Source organism: Anolis sagrei, chromosome 2 (assembly GCF_037176765.1).
Source record: "Anolis sagrei isolate rAnoSag1 chromosome 2, rAnoSag1.mat, whole genome shotgun sequence".
Taxonomy (NCBI): domain Eukaryota; kingdom Metazoa; phylum Chordata; class Lepidosauria; order Squamata; family Dactyloidae; genus Anolis; species Anolis sagrei.
The window spans coordinates 24,050,793-24,069,678 of NC_090022.1; the positions used below are offsets into that span (position 1 = coordinate 24,050,793).

General features: G+C 42.3%; 1 protein-coding gene across 1 annotated transcript; it reads right to left on the reverse strand.

Annotated features, from left to right (window-relative positions):
- Nucleotides 1-658: 658 nt before the first annotated feature.
- LOC137096170 (inactive serine/threonine-protein kinase TEX14-like) lies at nucleotides 659-18,673 on the reverse strand. Its single transcript, XM_067464765.1, has 15 exons — nucleotides 18,524-18,673; nucleotides 17,836-17,978; nucleotides 16,129-16,189; nucleotides 15,918-16,048; nucleotides 14,389-14,505; nucleotides 14,155-14,278; nucleotides 10,551-10,723; nucleotides 10,327-10,472; nucleotides 9,433-9,623; nucleotides 8,667-8,781; nucleotides 7,410-7,504; nucleotides 5,746-5,892; nucleotides 5,152-5,353; nucleotides 2,376-2,455; nucleotides 659-793 (listed from the first exon to the last, which is right to left on the reverse strand). The coding sequence occupies exons 1-15, from the start codon at nucleotides 18,671-18,673 to the stop codon at nucleotides 659-661; spliced, it is 2,010 nt and encodes a 669-aa protein (XP_067320866.1).
- Between the last annotated feature and the right edge of the window lie 213 nt (nucleotides 18,674-18,886).

Genomic DNA, 18,886 nt, shown 5'->3' on the forward strand with positions numbered 1-18,886 from the left:
AAATATTATTTTATGTACTAGAAAGCTTGATAATCCACCCAAAGTTATTAGGAGTCCCTTAGGGGAAATAGGGTGGATTATAAATAAAGTTATTTATTTTATTTTATGCTTTGATATGGTTTATGTCTTTCAATACAACACAATTTTTTACTAATCATTATTCCCATTGGTTATAAAAATGTGTTTTAATGTGTGGTGCATTCGTTTAGGATGGTTGAAGTGTGAAAGCTTGGCTCACAGAAAACACCTCATCGAGATTGCCATATAATGCAGTTTGAAACTGTATTATATGGTCAGTGTGGACTCATATTACACTGTTCATTGCAGTTAAGCTGCATTATATGAGTCTACACCAGGCATGGGCAAACTTGGGCCCTCCGGGTGTTTTGGACTTCAACTCCCACAATTCCTAACAGTCGGTCTACACTGACACGCCTGGTCTACACTGACAATACAATGCAGTTTCAAACTGCATTATATGGCAGTGTTGATGGGGTCCCAATATATGCATCTTCCAGCATGAATGTTTACTATCTGAATGAAATACTATACGAATGGTTTTAAATGTATTATGATGTGATTTTTTTGTTTTTAACCAATGTATATATTTATATCTGGCATCTAATTGTGTCGATAGGTATACTGCCCTGAGACGCCTTCAGGCTGATATGGGTGGGATAAAAGTAACGTAAATAAATAAATATAAAGATACTACATACGTTTGCATGCAACAAAAAGGCCTTTCCATGATGTTCTCCCATCTTCGGCAAACCTCATTGGAAACAGGATTCCACTGCAGACATAAAGAGGTTTGGAATAAGATCAACACTGGCATTGTGGAGGGGTTTTGAGTATTGGATTACTAATCTGGAGGACAGTCTTTGAATTATCCCTCAGGCATAGAAACCTATAGGGTGACTTTGGGCAAATCTCTCAGCCTCAGAGAACAACAAAAGCAAGCAAACCCTCTTTGGACAAATCTTGCCAAGATATCCCCCCATTACAGGCTTACCTGACGATTGTCACGAATCAGAAATTACTTAAGGCACACAACAACAACAACAACAACAACAACAAAAACAACAACAAGTAAATTACATAGGCAGCTGTAAACAGCTTCCATTTTCGTAATACCAAGTAAATTACATAGGAAGCTGTAAGCAGCTTCTATTTTAGTAAATATTAGCTGTTATGTGTCATTAAGTCAACTTCAATGTATGGACGAAAGACTGCCAAGAGCCCTGTTCAGATCTTTCAGACTCAGGATTAAAACCTCACAACCTCTGAGGATGCTTGCCACAGATGCAGGTGAAACATCAGAAGAGAATGCTTCTAGAACATGACCATACAACCTGAAGAACCTACAACAACTCAGGATTATGAACTTCTTGATTGAGCAAATCTATCTGGAATTGGAACCCCCTGTGGCACAATGAGTTAAACCCTTGTGCCGGCAGGACTGCTGACCGAAAGGTCGGCGGCTCGAATCTGGGGAGCAGGGTGAGCTCCCAGCTGTCAGCTCCAGCTTTGCATGCGAGGACATGAGAGAAGCCTCCCACAGGATGGTTAAACATCTGGGCATCACCTGGGCAACATCCTTGCAGACAGCCAATTCTCTCATACCAGAAGCGACTTGCAGTTTCTCAAGTTACTCCTGACACTTAAAAAAAAATCTAGAACAGGGGTCCTCAAACTTTTTAAAAAGAGGGCCTGGTCACATTCCCTCAAACTGTTGGAGGGCTGGATTATAATTTGAAAAAAACCCAACATGAATTCTTAAGAACACTGCACATATCTTATTTGTAGTGCAAAAATACTTTAAAACAATACAATGATTAAAATGAAGAACAATTTTAACAAATATAATAATAATAATAATAATAATAATAATAATAATAATAATATAATAAACTTTATTTATACCCCGCCACCATCTTCCCAATGGGGACTCGGAGCGGCTTACATGGGGCCAAGCCCGGACAACATATTACAGCAAAATAAAACCAAAACATAAACAACAAGCAACATAATCAAAATTACATAGGAAAAAAAGCTTATTAGTATTTCAGTGGGAAGTGTGGGCCTGCTTTTGGCTGATGGGATAGGATTGTTGTTGTTGTTGTGTACTTTCAAGTCATTTCAGACTTAGGTTGACCCTGAGCGAGGGCCAGGTAAATGACCTTGGAGGGCCATCTCCAGCCCTTGGGCCATAGTTTAAGGACTACTGATCTAGAAAGTGATCTTCTTTTTCTATTGCTCCCTAGCTAATTTAGCATGATCTCAGTTCCTATCCCTTATAGGTCATGATATTTTCTGGTATGTTCAGAGTACAGTAGACTCGCATTAAGTCTTTTGCGTGGTTCCTGGCATATTACCTGGCCTTTTTTCCTGGCTTTGCTTGATAAATCAATGAGGGTCTGAAGAGAGCGATTCTGGGTGTGTTCCTTGCACTTTTCTGTGGATGGAGACAGAAGGTCGTTCATTAGAAGTATTCTATGGATCAGGACAAAGGCATGCATGACGTGAAGCAGAAACAACCTGTTTGACTAGTGAGCAACCTGTCAGCACATTAAAATGTGGCAGTGACCAGAATCTTCATTACAAGGAATTTCTTCACAGCTCTGTAAAGACACTAATCACTACTTCCATTTTATAGATACACAAACATGATGAAGGATCAGTGATGACAGAAATGGTACTACAGGCCTGGGCAAACTTTGGCCATCCAGGTGTTTTGGACTTCAATCCCCACAATTCCTTATAGTAGGAATTGTGGGGGTTGAAGTCCAACACACCTGGATGGCCAAAGTAGGAATTATAGTACGAATTGTGAGAGTTGAAATCCAAAACACCTGGAGGGCCAAAGTTTGACCATGCCTGCTTTCCATTGTAGAATAAATGGGATTGGATAACACTTTAACCTCCATGGCCTAATGCCATGGAATCAGGAGATTTGCAGTTTGGTGAGGTATGAGTGCTAATTAGCAGAGAAGGCTAAAGACCTTGTAAAACTACAACTCCTATAATTTCAAAGTATTGAGCCATGACAGTCAAAGTGTGTCAAACTGCAAAGAGGTCCCTTAACACCCAATGAGATCCTGAACCCAAACGAAGTTGGACATCCAGTCTGAAAAATAGGGAATATGGAAGATTAAGTTAATGAGATAGTTGTCCTGCTGCAGGAGTATATGTATTTCTTTTTGAAGTACATGTATTTCTACCAATCAAACCATGTTTTTACCCTCCTATACACCCCTGGTGGTGCAGTGGGTTAAACCGCTGATCTGCTGAACTTGCTGACTGAAAGGTTGGCAGTTCGAATCCGGGGAGTGGGGTGAGCTCCCACCGTTAGCCCCAGCTTCTGCCAACCCTGCAGTTCAAAAACATGCAAATGTGAGTAGATCAATAGGTATTGCTTCTGCAGGAAGGTAATGGTGCTCCATGCAGTCATGCCGGCCACATGACCTTGGAGATGTCTATGGACAACACTGGCTCTTCGGCTTAGAAATTGAGATGAGCATCAACCCCCAGAGTCGGACACAACTAGACTTAATGTCAAGGGGAAACCTTTACCTTTACTAATATTTGGACAAGAAATCATAAGTAACGGAGCTGGGGGAGTGTGGGAGAGGATGTGAAAAGCCATTGAAAATTTGAAAGTTTTTAAAAAGCATCAGTCTGGAATGCTCTGCCACCTGAAGTTCGTGCCCTGCGGGACTTACCAGCTTTCCGCAAGGCATGTAAGACATACCTGTTTCAACAGGCTTTTAATGTTTGATACTGTTGTTTTTAAATTGTTTTCAATTGCTTTTAAACTTTGTTAGATTTTAGCTATTCTTGTAAGCCGCTCCGAGCCCCAGGGGAGTGGCGGCACATAAGTTTAAATAATAAATAAATAATAAATAAATCATTTATTTAGGTTTGCTTTGCCATGGGCTACACACAGTAACAACTAATGTGAATATTCTCAATTTACCATACAGAGTGTAAATAAGCAGCCACAGGGCTCCACAGCCACCTATTGACTCACCACCAAGACACTGAACTGTTCTATAACATCTGTTATAGAACTCCAGTATGCTGATGACAATGTTGTCTGTGCACATTCAGAAGAAGATCTACAAGCCACTGTAAACACCTTTACAGAAGCAGGTGAGAAGCTCGGCCTGTCATTGAACATTGAGAAACCCAAAGTGCTTTTCCAGCAGTCACCAGCCAATCCCTCTCGAATGCCAGAGATACAGCTTAATGGTGTAACATTGGTGTACCTTGACAGCCACCTCTCCACAAAAGTCAACATCGACACTGAAATACAACACCGCCTGAGCTCTGTGAGTGCAGCATTTTCCCGAATGAAGTAGAGAGTGTTTGAGGACTGAGACATCCGTAGGGATACCAAGGTGCTTGTCTATAAAGCTATTGTCCTCCCAACCCTGCTATACGCCTGTGAAACGTGGACTGTCTACAGATGTCACATGCAACTCCTGGAACGATTCCATCAGTGCTGCCTCTGGAAAATCCTGCAAATCTCTTGGGAAGACAGGCAGACAAACGTCAGTGTGCTGGAAGAAGCAAAGACCACCAGCATTGAAGCGATGGTCCTCCGACATCAACTCCGCTGGACCGGCCACGTTGTCCGGATGCCCGACCACCATCTCCCAAAACAGTTGCTCTACTCCAAACTCAAGAACAGAAAACAGAATGTTGGTGGACAGGAAAAGAGATTTAAAGATGGGCTCAAAGCCAACCTTAAAAACTCTGACATAGACACTGAGAACTGGGAAGCCCTGGCCCTTGAGTGCTCCAGCTGGAGGTCAGCTGTGACCAGCAGTGCTGCAGAATTTGAAGAGGCATGAATGGAGGGTGAGAGAGAGAAACGTGCCAAGAGGAAGGCGCGTCAAGCCAACCCCGACCGAGACCGCCTTCCACCTGGAAACCAATGCCCTCACTGTGGGAGAAGATGCAGGTCAAAAATAGGGCCCCACAGTCACCTATGGACCCACCAGAATACTGATCCTGGAAGACTATCCTACTCGGTCAATGAGGGATTGCCTAGGTAAGTGAGTTCTGAGCTTGGAGGACCATCATCCTCGGGCTACGAGGGATTGCCTAAGCAAGCAAGCAAGCAAACAAGTAAAATGGTGAACTCACCCAACTTCTGCAGGGCTCCATCACTGTGGCTGCTTCGGCTTGGCATCCCTTCTTGCTGGGTGACGAAGGACTCTAACATATGGATGCCAGAGGCAAAACGCTTCTCCAGGTTTTCTAAGGAGGCTTGGGCCTTGGCCAAGAGGCAAGCCGAGTCCTGCAGACTGTCCACAAACACTGCCTCCTTTTTGGCAATGGGGCCTCCCTAAAGAAGGGAGAAGAACAGCCAGGAAAACAAAATTGTGGCACGAGGAAAAGTAACTTAGTACTGGAATTTTGCATATAACATTTTCTAAAATAGGGATGCTCATCAGTGAGTCAAGGAATGGGATCAACTGCATATTCGTAGTGGCCAAATATAAGGAAATGCTTCATAGGATAGTTTTAGAAGGCCGCACTAGGGAGAGGTAGGTCATAATCACTAATGAGGAGAAACATCTTAAGAAGGAGACCTTCATAATGATCTAGTGTTAGAACTGCTACATTGGGTGGGGATGAAGACCATGGAAAATGCTTGGCCCCACAGGATGGGATATTGTTTCCTGAAATTTGGAATTAAAGTCAGAGATATGTGACTTGAGGGAAGAGAGAACATACCGCATCCACAGATGCAAGGCTTCGGGTGTCGGATTCGGGGGAGTCTTCCCCGCTGCTCACTGGTTCACACGTGCTGTTTGAGTCAGATTGCTGTGTCTCCTTTGCAGGAGATTTGCAAGGGCTACTTGTCTCTTGTTCTCCACCTTTCTGTAAGAAAGAACAACGAACAATTGTGGAAATTCACACTCTTTGATGGGCAGATGGTTCATCTTCTACACCAAGCATGAGCAAACAACTAATAGGCTGTTGGGAATTGTGGGAGCTGAAGTTCGAAACACCTGGAGGGCTGAAGTTTTCCCATATAGGTAAAGGTAAAGGTTTCCCCTGACATTAAGTCCAGTCGTGTCCAACTCTGGGGGGTGGTGCCCATCTCCATTTCTAAGCCAAAGAGCCAGTGTTGTCCATAGACACCTCCAAGGTCATGTGGCCAGCAGGACTGCATGGAACGCTGTCACCTTCCCACAGAAGTGGTACCTATTGATCTACTCACCGTTGCATGTTTTGAACTGCTAGGTTGGAAGAAGCTGGGCCTAACAGCAGGAGCTCACCCTGCTCCCTGGATTCAAACAGCCGACCTTTCAGTCAGCAAGTTCAGTAGCTTAGTGGTTTAACCTGCTAGAATTAATGGTTTGATACCGCTTTAACTTCCATGGTTCAATAAGTTCTATAAGGTCTTTAGCCTTCTCTACCACATGGTGCTGGATTCCATCACATTTAAATGAGCCCAAACGACATTAATTCTGCTATGTAGATGCACAGTTCAACCAGAGATGAATAATTTCTCCTACTTATTTCCTCCTACTTGTCAGGCATGTAGCTGGGGGGGGGGGGGGGGGGGGTCCGCGAGAAGGCCTTACTGGTACATTATTTAAACTGTTATGTTTATTCATATCATGATCTGATCACTGTGCTCAATATATCCCATATGCATAGGGGTATTGGGGTAACGATACAAAATGTTTGCTAGGCTAGACCCTCTTTCACTCAGACTCAGCCCCCCCCCCCCCCCCCGAATCAAACTCAGCTCCCCCTGAAACAAAATCCTGGCTACGGGCCTGCCCTACTTGCAAGGTTAACCAAATCACCATTAATAAAAGTGCCTGGAAGAAGCCTCAACCCTACAGTTTGGGCAGGATAAATGCAATTAATGTATATATGGAAATACAAAAAAACCCCTGTAAAATCACTTTAAAAGACAAATTAGCTATGTTACAAAACAAGCAGAGTTTTACAAATATGTGCAGATGATTGAAGATTTATTTATCTCACTTATGTAACTTACACTAACATTCCTTCCAAAATGGGACCCAAGGCAGTTCACAGTTTGAGTTTAAACCAATACATTTCAAACGATAGATAATACACGTTTTTAAAAAACTGACCACATTAAAAAGAAAATTTAAAACAATGTTCAAAAGACTGTCAATAAATAAGGATAATAATTTTTAAATTTTATTTTTTTAAAATTAAAAATAAAATAAAAATTAATAAGAATAATAATAAAAACACATATGCAACATACCCAATGAAAAGACCTTCTGCATCAGGCAATTAATATTCAAAGGGCTGAGTGAAAAATAGGCATTTTCCAGTGAAGGGGGTTGGGAAAGGAGAGTTATTGAATCTGCTTCCAGTAACACAATCCATTCTGAGTCAGGTCTTACCGGTGATTTTGCAGTTGCCTGGCCTTCAGGCTGGACGTTGGGTGTGCTTTGCTCTGCACTTCTGGCACTGGACTCCACCTCAAAGTAAGGGGGCTCTGAAGAAAATGAATACAGACTAGAAAGGGCCATTCAGTCATTGCATGCTTTCACCTCCATTTCGTATTTCTATTTATTCTGTTTGTTAGGCCCTGTGGCTATATTATTGCTCCACTCTATTCTTCTATGGTTCTTTTCCATCTTCATTTTCCTGCTAACTGAGCACCCTAGTTTACAACCATACATCTCCTTCTTTCGTCACTAAATATTACAGTTGGCCATCTTCATTTAATAATAATAATAATAATAATAATAATAATAATGTACATTCTTTATATTCCTCTCTATCTTCCCAAGGGGACTCAGAGTGGATTACAAAGCATGTATGGAAAACATTCACTGCTGTTATATAAATAACAAAGACAGACCGTACATAGACAGAGGCAAGGCTTCCCTCTTTTTCATCTCTGGCATCTAAAGACTCTGCTCGACTCTGGCCATGCAGAGGTGCTGTTGTTTCTATTTTTCCACGCTGAGGAGTCTGTTGTCCATAGATGTCTTCCTGATCTAATTGCTAGCATGTCTTCATGGGTGCCTTTTACCTCCCTGCCAAAGCTTTACTCAAATTACTGTTTTCGACCTGTTAGGTAAGCAGAAGCTAGGGCTGACAGTGGGAGCTCGTCCCAATCCACAGCTTGAACAGCCAGCCTTCTGGTCAGCAAGATTTTCTGCAGCTGATCGTTTAAACTGCTGTGTTAACTCTGGATTTTTTTTACTTTTGCAGATTTGATTACATTATATAACATGATTTTTGTTCTCGGGTTATAAATGTCATTTCCTAATTAGTTTGATCATAAAACATGGGAAAAGTTTATTAAACTGCAAAAACTTTATTTTTGCAGGACACCCTGCATCACATTTTGCTATAGTTTTTCAGTTAATATCTCATAGAGATTCAACCAATTCAACATAGTTTGTGGCAGCCACAAAAATGAAGTTTCTGCAATATAACGGCTACTTTCAAAGTAAGTACCACACAATTAAACAGGAAATAACACTTTGAAATCAGGAACAGATTTTCCCCCAAATGTTGTTATATAGTGTTATTCACAGATTTGATTAGAATGTTCTCTCTAGGAATCGCCGGCATGCATCTGCACTGTAGGATTCTTGAATATCATTTTTGTACCCTGTATTCCTACCATTTGGCATCAAACTGACCTTCTGGAATGACTGGGAGGGATGATTCCTCTGACTCTGTCTTTCCTGCCCACAGACTGAGCTTCTTCACAGAGGATGACGCTAATGAAACCAGAGGGGAGCCCGCTATAGTATCCTGGAATGGCAAAATAGTACGACATAGGCTCTTGACAGCTGTAGCAAAAAAGTAGGAAGAGCTATACCAACAGTCAGAGAAACATTAGGAGCAATGTAAATACTTCAGCAAGCCAGACTTAAACTGAGCTCATTCCACAACTGAGGTGGAGAGGGGGATGTTACTCAGGCTGAGTGCATTTAAGGAAGAGGTGGATCATGCATCCCTCCAGATGTTGCTAGACTACAAGTCTAAGAAACCTTACCAGCACAGTCAATGGTGTGGGACAAGTCAACAACATCCAGTGCACCACGTGATTCGAGTCTGATTCGAGGTTTTTTTTTTTTTGTCGTATCAGGAATGACTTGCGAAACTGCAAGTCGCTTCTGATGTGAGAGAATTGAGCGTTTGAAAGGACGTTGTCCAGGGGATGCCTGGATGATTTTGATGTTTTTATCATCCTTGTGGGAGGCTTCTCTCATGTCCCCGCATGAGGAGCTGGAGCTGACAGAGGGAGCTCATCCGCCTCTCCCCGGATTTGAACCTGTGACCTGTCGGTCTTCAGTCCTGCTGGCACAGGGGTTTAACCCACTGTGCCACCGGGGCTCCTTCGAGGTAACGTTCAATGAGAGGTTGGACGAACTCAAAGTGCAACCCAACTCAATTCCTCACCTGTCGGGCTGTCCGTAATAAATAGCGTAAGTTTGGGAAGGTGCCTTTCCGGTCACGTTCCTTTAAGGCTGTGCCATCTTTGACCACGTCATAAAAAGGCTGAGGGACACGGGCATCAATTGAGAGAGACTCTCCTGCCTCCATCTTCTCCTTCACAGCGTAGCCATCCAATTCACCCCAAGGGACTTCACCTGGAAAATACTCATTGCTTAACACTTGGGGTTAAAAAGATACATCTTAGGTAGAATTCCTGAATATGATCAACTTCCTATCTCCCAAAACACTCTAATATTTATTTATTCAAACAAAAAAAAAAGATCAACTTCTTATCTCCCAAAACACTCAAATATTTATTTATTTATTTACAATATTTATTTATTTAACCTCTGCTTCTGATAATTAAATCTCATTTTGAAGCCAATCCATAACCATCAACACATCTTCAGCACCTCATTCTTTATTTTAATTGTCTGTTGTGGGAAGATGTGTACATCCTTCCATCTAGGTTGATTCTTCAGCCAATTTGACTGGACATCACAAACTCCCAAGACTATCAGAGAATAGATTTATTGCACAATTGCACTGAGTTAGTTCTGCATTTGACCTTTACTTCTCACGCAATTTCATAACTCTCCCATTGTTGCATTGCATTTCCATTGTTATTGGATGTCGTTGTTTCATTGATGGGGAAAACCAAGCAGGGCAAAGTCATGTCAATTTACTCCATCCTCCAGGCTTTATTTTTAAAATAAATCTTTTGCTAGAATTGCACAATCATTGTGCCATAGGTTACCAAATTGCTGCAATTATTGCAGCACCTTTCATTTGCAAGATGCATTGAAACAGTGCAGTTGTAATATTGCCTACCACTTAATACTTTAGCCAGAAACCAACCTGTGAAGATCTCCTGGATCACTGCACACAAGCTGTAGAGGTCAGAGTTCACCGAGGCTGGCCGCTCCCTAATGACCTCCAAGGGTAGCCAGTTGTAGAGAGGTGGAGGTAACGGAATAGGCCAGGTGAAATGGTCTTTCTCTGTCCTGAAATAGAACCCATGCAGTCAAGCTTCCTTAGATACCTATCAGGGTCTCCTGAGGGTAGCAACTGCTTCCACCAACCTTTTCTGCATGTATTCGAGATTGCTGAGCTTGGCGAGTCCAGGCCTCACCAGTTGAATGGCATGCGAGGTCACAGAGCGATGGATGTACCCCCAGGAATGCAGAAACGAGAGAGCTTCGGAAACCTGCAGCAGCAGGCGCAGAATTGCTGAAGATGGCGGAGCGCTGGAATTCTACAATGATGTGAAGAACAAAATATATATGTATGGAGGATGAAAAAAAGCAGCTCCATCTTCTGACTTGCGAACTAGGGTGCTACTTGAGGTCTAGCGTGGTGCAGTAGCTCAGTGAGTCACAAAAATATATAGGATGTTGCAGCTTAGCTGCCCCTTTTCACCCAAATACCATACAGATGAACAAGAATAGTGAGTTTATTATGAAAATAATATCTAATACAAAAACAGTTTCAAAATAGATCCATGAGCTATTCAATTTATTTATGTAAAACATTTATATTCCACCCTTCTCACCCTGCAGGCGACTCAGGGCAGAGCACAACATATATACAGCAAACATTCAATGCCGGGACATAAAATCATAAATGTATACAAACATTAAAATCACTTATATCCACTTTAAATTCAGTTGCTTAAAAACCATCTCAAGACACCATTCTATTATTGTCTCGTTGTACTGCCTCGAAGGCTTGGTCCCACAACCAGGTCTTCACCATCCTTCTGAAGGACAGGAGGGAAGGGGGTGATCTAATATTGCCAGGAAGGGAGTTCCATAACTGGGCGTCAATAGTTGAAAAGTTCCTATCTCTCATCCCCACCAAACGTGCCGGTGACGGCGGCGGGACCGAGAGCAGGGCCTCCCCAGAAGATCTTAGTTTCCGCCGTGGTTTGTAAAGGGAGATGCGTTCAGACAGGTAAACTGGGCTGGAGCTGTTTAGGGCTTTATAGGCCAAACCCAGCATGTTGACTTGTACCCGGTAGCAAACAGGCAGTCAGTGGAGCTGACGTAACATGGGAGTTGTGTGTTCCCTGTGTGCCGCACCAGTTATTAACCTGGTTGCCTCTCATTGGACTATTTGAAGCTTCTGAACTGTCTTCAAAGGCAACCCCACGTAGAGCGTATTGCAGTAGTCTATCCTGGATTTAATGATGTAATGAACTAGATTTCCAGAAGCTAAACAAAAAGCAATAATAATAATCATCATCATCATTTTTATATTCCGCCCTATCTCCTTGGGGAGATAACCGAAATTAATCCAACATATGAAAACAATTTATAACAATGACAAACTCTGAACAGGAATTTTGAAAACCACTGTAGGTCAAAGCAAGAAACTGTAATCCAAGGTTTGTTGCACTTAAACTAGAATTATATCCAAAAGCTTGGAAGCATGAACATGACCATAAGCCAAAGGCTTGATGCTTGAACTTGACTACGTATAATCCCCAAAGCTTGAAAACAAGATATAGATCCAATAACAGAACTACTAAATCAGAGCTCCTGAGACAGGTAACTTGACACATGAAAATCCAACGCTGATCTCCCCACTGAACATTGACTCCCCTTTGCCCATGACATCACTTTTTCTCACACCTGGGTTCCCTTTGTTTATCTCTCAGTTTCTAGAAATGCTGGATTTGTCTCCATTTCACACTACCTCTTCTGATCTGTAAATGCTCAAAAAAACACTTTCTCTTTCCCCTTCTGAAACACCAGGCTCAACCAGAAAATCCTCATCCTCAGGGGCTTCAGAGGTCTCAACATAGGGTAACCTTCGGCCAGACCTTTTGTCTTGGTGAGACCTACCTCTCAAACCTGCTGTGAGGAATGAGTGGGGAGAAGAGCCAGGTACATCACCTTGAGCTCACTGGGGGAAAGGCAGAATTATAGAGTTGGAAGAGACCCCAAGGGCCATCCAGTCCAACTCCCTGAGAAGCCTCAACCTCCAAAAAACAGCAGAGCATAAATCAACAATCCAAGGTCAAGCCTATAGTCCAATAGAGAGGCAAATGTTAACAGAACAGCACAAGAGAGAATCCAAATGGCAGTCCCATGGTCTTTAAGCTGACTACCAGAGTGTCCCGACTACAAGGTTGAATCAGAATCCGTAAACTGAGATCCAAGGTAATTCCAGGGTTCAGGAAACACAAGATATCAAGTGTCCAGAGTTATAGCTTCTAGAACTTATGTTGAAGCCAGCAACCAGTTAGCAGTCTTCAGTTCCTTGAATCCTAAGTCCACAGACGTTATCTGTTGCTGGCTCTCTTCTCAGCCAATCTCAAAGGGCTGTGCAGCTGAGAACTCTCTTTTCACAGATCCATGAAAGCTGGAACTGTTTACTCTTCCTCAGCCTGCTCAGAGGAACCCGCTTGCACTTGGACGTCCCTGGACGTTGCATCAGAGCTTGGTTAAGGGAGTTGCTGGGTTCCAGCTCGACCACTGAGCCTCCCACAAGCATTTCCTCATCCATGCCTTCCAAGCTGTCCACGGCACAAGAGCACACAACCAAAGCACCCCTCACAGATGGACCATCCAGTCCAACCCCATTCTGCCATACCAGAACACACAATCAAACACACCTGGCAGATGGCCATCCAGCCTGTGGACCATCCAGTTGAACCCCATTCTGCCATACAAGAACTCACAATCAAAGCATTATTATTATTATTATTATTATTATTATTATTATTATTATTATCTTTATTTGTACCCCGCTAGCATCTCCTGAAGGACTCGATGCGGCTTACAAAGGCCAAGGCCTCAAACACAACATAACAATACAAAACCAAAGCAAATTAAAAACAATTAAAGCAATATTAAACAACAAGCAATAAACAATACACCAAGACACAATAAAACTGGGCCGGACCAGAGTAATGGGTACAGAATTAAAAGTGCTGGTGTGACAGGTGATATGTAAGGATTATAGTGCAGTGTGCAGTGTGCAGCAATCTTAATTCTAATAAAGTGCTTCTGGGACTTGTTATTGGAGTTTTCCTATTCTGGAAAGGCACATCGGAACAGCCAGGTCTTCAAGTTCTTTCTAAAGACTGTCAATGTAGGGGCCTGTCTAAGATCTTCCAGAGTCGGGGGGCCACCGCAGAAAAGGCCCTGTCTCGCGTCCCCACCAAACGTGCCTGCAATGCAGGCGGAATCACGAGCAGGGCCTCTCCGGATGAACGAAGTGAGCGCATGGGTTCATAAACGGAGATGTGGTCACGCAGGTAGGATGGTCCCAAACCGTTTAGGGCTTGTAGGTAAGCACCTGCACCTTAAATTGGGCTCGGAAAATAAACGGCAGCCAGTGGAGCTCCTTGAACAGGAGGGTTGACCTCTCTCTGTAAGGAGCACCAGTTAACATCCTGGCCGCTGCCCGTTGAACCAGTTGGAATTTCCGAGCCGTTTTCAAGGGCAGCCCCATGTAGAGCGCATTACAGCATCCCTGACAGATGGTCATTTAGACTCTGTTTAAAAACCTCCAAAGGAGGAAAGTCCATCATTTTCCAAGGCAATTTATTCCACTGTCAGATCTTAACTGCTCTTCCTATAATTTAACTTGCATGTCTTTTCTTACAATTTGAAGCCATTTTCAAATTTCTTGTAATTTGAACTCCTAACCAATAGCTTCCTGGGCAGCTGCACTTACCTCACAGTGCAAGGCATAGTAGAGGGAACACATTTCTACTCTCTCAAAGACAAGCTGGAGATTTTGCAGGTCCAGAGACAGACTCACAGCTAGAAGAAGCAGGAGGTGGGGATGATGGAGCTGGCTATAAGAAACAGGAAGGGCATGGTGAATACTTAGGAACCTCCACATAAAACAGTTTTTATCCATGCATGACTGAACAGGTTATGAAAACCCATCAGCTGGCATCATTACCTGTAGTATTCTTGTTCAGCTATGAGGACGTCAATGGCTCCACGCATTTTACTACAGTTGGGGTGAGCTTCTGGCTTTAAGCTTCGCACCGTGACAAACTGTCCGTTCCATAGCAAGCTGTAAAAAATGATATCAGAGGCAATGGTTTCAGTGTTAGGACTTAGATCTACTTACATGTGTTCATGTTTAGACACAACTGCTACGTTTATTGGGTAGTTTTAGGCCAGTACCTTTTTTTGCCTCAACCTAGCATACCCAAACTTTTTTTGGTGTGTGTCAGGAGTGATTCGCAAAACTGCAAGTTGCTTCTGGTGTGAGAGAATTGGCTGATGGCAAGGATGCCCAGGGAACATCTGGATGCTTTGATGTTTTACCATCCTTGTGGGAGGATTCTTCCATGTCCCCTTATGGGTAGCTGGAGCTAGCTGAGAGAGCTCATCCGCATTCTCCTCAGATTCAAACCTCCAACCTGTTGGTCTTCAGTCCTGCCGGCACAAGGGTTTAACCCATTGGGCCACTGGTGGCTCCTATACTCATAATGTTGGAAATTACAATTTTCTTCAAGCCTCCTCTAGTAATTTGTTTATCAATAATTTTGTTGCTTACTTATTGTATGTATGTTTTAGTATGCAACTTTCCCGTTTACTCTATGTTTCTTGGGGTTGTGGGAGGGGCTGCAGACTCATGATCAGATCTGAGACTGTTCAGACTGAGACTCCATTTTTAGAACTGAATAGTCAGTATTCATTATGCATTTGACAAAAGACAGAGAAAAGATTTAAAAACAGAACGTCTTAGAGAACTTATTGTTTAAACTTTCAACTAAAAAGCAATGCTGAATAGATAAAGTTTGTAAGTAAACCAACTAAGTTATTTTTAACGAAAACTACTTTTGTCTTGAAAGCATGATTTAAAACCAAATATATTCATGTTTTTTGGGCCACTGAAATAACACTTCTGAAGATCTGCTACATATTTTGTGCATTGGCATAATCTTTGTTCCTAACAGTTCAAAGAGATAACCAGGTATATCAGTCTAACAACTGAGAAACCTAATTTGCCATGCATGAATACTAGTGGATGGTTATATACCACTAAAGAGAAGATTCACTCAAATGAGTTTTTAGCTCTTCTCAGGAGATCATACTTTACAAAAAAGGTTATGATTTTCCAAATAGTAGTAAATGCTAATCAATCTCCAAAAGGCCACACTTCCAAAAAGTTTGGAGATTCAGGTTTTCCGAAAGGTTATGATTTCAAAGGTCATCCTTTCCCAAAAGGTAGCACTTCAGAAAGGCGAATTAATTAATTTGTTAATTGGAAATGGAAACAGGTAACATGCCAATGTATACTGATAAATTATGTCATTGCCACGGAATAAGGTTCGTAGTCTTAAGATGCAGAATGACAAGAGGCCTTCCCAAAGGCCTTTGCTTCCTTAGATCTGGGGATTGATGATGTTTGGCATCAAATAAAAGAAGAGACAGACCACATAAAGAGAATAATTGAGATTATTTTTCTGGCTTTACTTCCTCATGAGTGTGTAAGGTCCATTTTCGTAGCTTGAGTCTGGCTCTCCGTAGCCCCTGGTGAGGTCACTGCTATCCGCAATGAACAAGAAGGTAGCCACTCCTGGAGGCTGGTATCTGCTTGGACAAAGCTAAAAAAGAGACACAAAGATTTGTGAGCCGAGGATCTAGGATCTACAATGAACTCCACCCTCCCAAGAAGCTTGCTTACTTGTCCGTATCCTATAGCTGGCTCTTTAGGGCTTCCAAACACTTTAGGGCTGTATAGAGACCTGTAGCAAGAGAAGCAGAAGATATCTGGTGTATTTTAGAAATGTAATATAATTTGACTGGTTGTCCTGACACGACAAACAAACAAATAAATAAATAAATAAATAAATACACAAAGAGAAGATAATGTGGACACTTTTTTGGCATCAACACTAACAGTATAGACTGCAAAAAATTTGCAGCTCTACTAATGGGTTTCTGTTTTAGTAGTTTCCAAAAATGGTTCTTAATATAGACCAAAGAGCAAAACACAGCATTACACCACATTAAGTGCAAGTAAAGTTCACATAACTCCTTATCTGTAATGTCAATGTAACTTGAGATGCTCTGAACTACAAGTAGGGGAAAAAGACATTTGATAATAATTGAGTTGCTGTGAGTTTTCTGGGCTGTATGGCCATGTTCCAGAAGCATTCTCTCCTGATGTTTTGCCCACATCTATGGCAGGCATCCTTAGAGGTATGAGGTCTGTTGGAAACTAGGCAAGTAAGTTTTATACAAGGGTTGAATGAAAAGTTACTTGGGTTTGGATGGGAATATTTTAATAAACCAAATGCAGGAATAATCCTTAGAATGTGCTCTTTAACTACCATGATTCACTTTTCCACATAATCACCAGACAATTGGATACATTTTTGCCAACAATGAACAAGTTTTCTGAAGCCGTCATGGAAGAAGTCGACATTCTGTTTCCGCAACAACAACAACAAAGCTTTATTTATCTACCGCTCTATCTCCCCAAGGGGACTCAGAGCGGTTTCCAAGTGACATAATCAATACATACAGCATAAACATAAAATTAACAAGATTTGCTTTGAACTGAATTATATGAGTCTACACTGGTTTGAACTGAATTATATGGGTCTACACTCCCATATAATCCAATTCAAAGCAGAAAATTTGGAATTTTATATGTTAGTGTAGAAGAGGCCTTTGTCTCTATCTCCTATTCCCCAGGGTTTCTTCCATATATAAATTTAACCTCAGCCTGTTTAGGAATAACAAAGGATAGGAAGGGGGAAGGTGGAGAATTACACCCACTCACTGAAGTAGTAATATTCGGAGCCATGGATGGGATTTTCCCATTAATGAAAAGGTATGTTTCACCAGTGCAGCAATGGGAGAGATACGTCATTATAAGTACTGGTTGTAGACCCTATTATCCTGCTGCAATTGTGATTTACCAGCATTGTGTGATAAAGCCCTTACCAGAACTGGGACAAGACAAATAAATACAGTGGGTTGTTGTAGGTTTTTCGGGCTATAAGGTGATGTTCTAGAAGCATTCTATCCTGACATTTCGCCTGCATCAATGGCAAGTATCCTCAGGGGTTGTGAGGTCTGTGAGAACTAAGAAAACTGGGTTTATATATCTGTGGAATGTCCAGGGTGGGAGAAAGAACTCTTGTCTGTTGGAGACAGATGTGAAATTTTCAATTGGCCACCTCGATTAGTATTTGATGGCCTAGCAGTGTTTTGGTGAGCCTTGTTAGTGCCTGGGGGAATCTTTTGTTGAGAGGTGATTAGCTGTCCCTGATTGTTTCCTCTCTGGAGTTTCCCTGTGTTTGAGCGTTGTTTTGCTGTTATAATTTTAAATATAGTTTGGGTCCTATAGCATAAAAAAGATGGGCATCAGATAGATTCTTACCAGAAGGAGGCAGATAAGAGCAACGAGAAAGAGGAGCGCAAGCTGCGTGGAGATACTGTTAGAGCTTTTGAATAGAGTGATTGGTCCCCATGCTGCACCACCATAGCCATATGAGCGCAGCATTGCTGTATGAAGTCTATGACCTGGAAGCAATGGAAAGGAAATGGAGTGAGACAATAGGATGGATCTTTATATTTTATTGTTGTTCATTTGTTCAGTTGTTTCCGACTCTTTGTGACCTCATGGACCAGCCCACGCCAGAGCTCCCTGTTGGCCGTCACCACCCTCAGCTCCTTCAAGGTCAGTCCAGTCACTTCAAGGATGCCATCCATCCATCTTGCCCTTGGTTAGCCCCTCTTCCTTTTTCCTTCCATTTTCCCCAGCATAATTGCCTTCTCTAAGCTTTCCTTTCTTCTCATGATGTGGCCAAAGCTTTGTATTTAGCAACCACTTTATAGCCACAGGCAACAAGGAAGTGCATACAGGCAAATACACAGATTATTGGAGGACAGAGAAAATACAGTACAACCCTGATATTCGCAAGTGATATGTTCCTAATACCATGACTGAGCTCTCTATTACCAGCCCCTAGCAGGGTACTGAAATAGGAAGCAATCCACATTTTGTACACTTCTTTGCAAAGCTGTCCTACCAGTATCTGGTACCAGTTTGGTAGTCAGTACCTCACTATTCCGGTCACTCCCAGCGTGTTGGGCCCAATCTTTAGGTGTTCGGCCTTTCTGGTCATGGCATCGTAAATCGCCCCCAGCTTGCAGAATGCTGCCGAGAAGCTTTTGGCAGCCAGAAAAAGCTGCAGCATGGACTGGGGTGCTGCCATCATAACAGCGGCTTGAGGAAAGCAAAGGAAGGAAGAAAGAAATCAGGATGCAAAAAACAAGCAAGGTACAGATAATCCTGTTTTGCTGAGCACTCATCTAATGCAACTGTTCTATGTTTACCCACATTTGGTTAACTTGAAACCTCTCCTCCCTGCACCTGAAGCTCATAATATCCCTGATGCTGAAGATAGATTTCTCCTTTTGACATACAT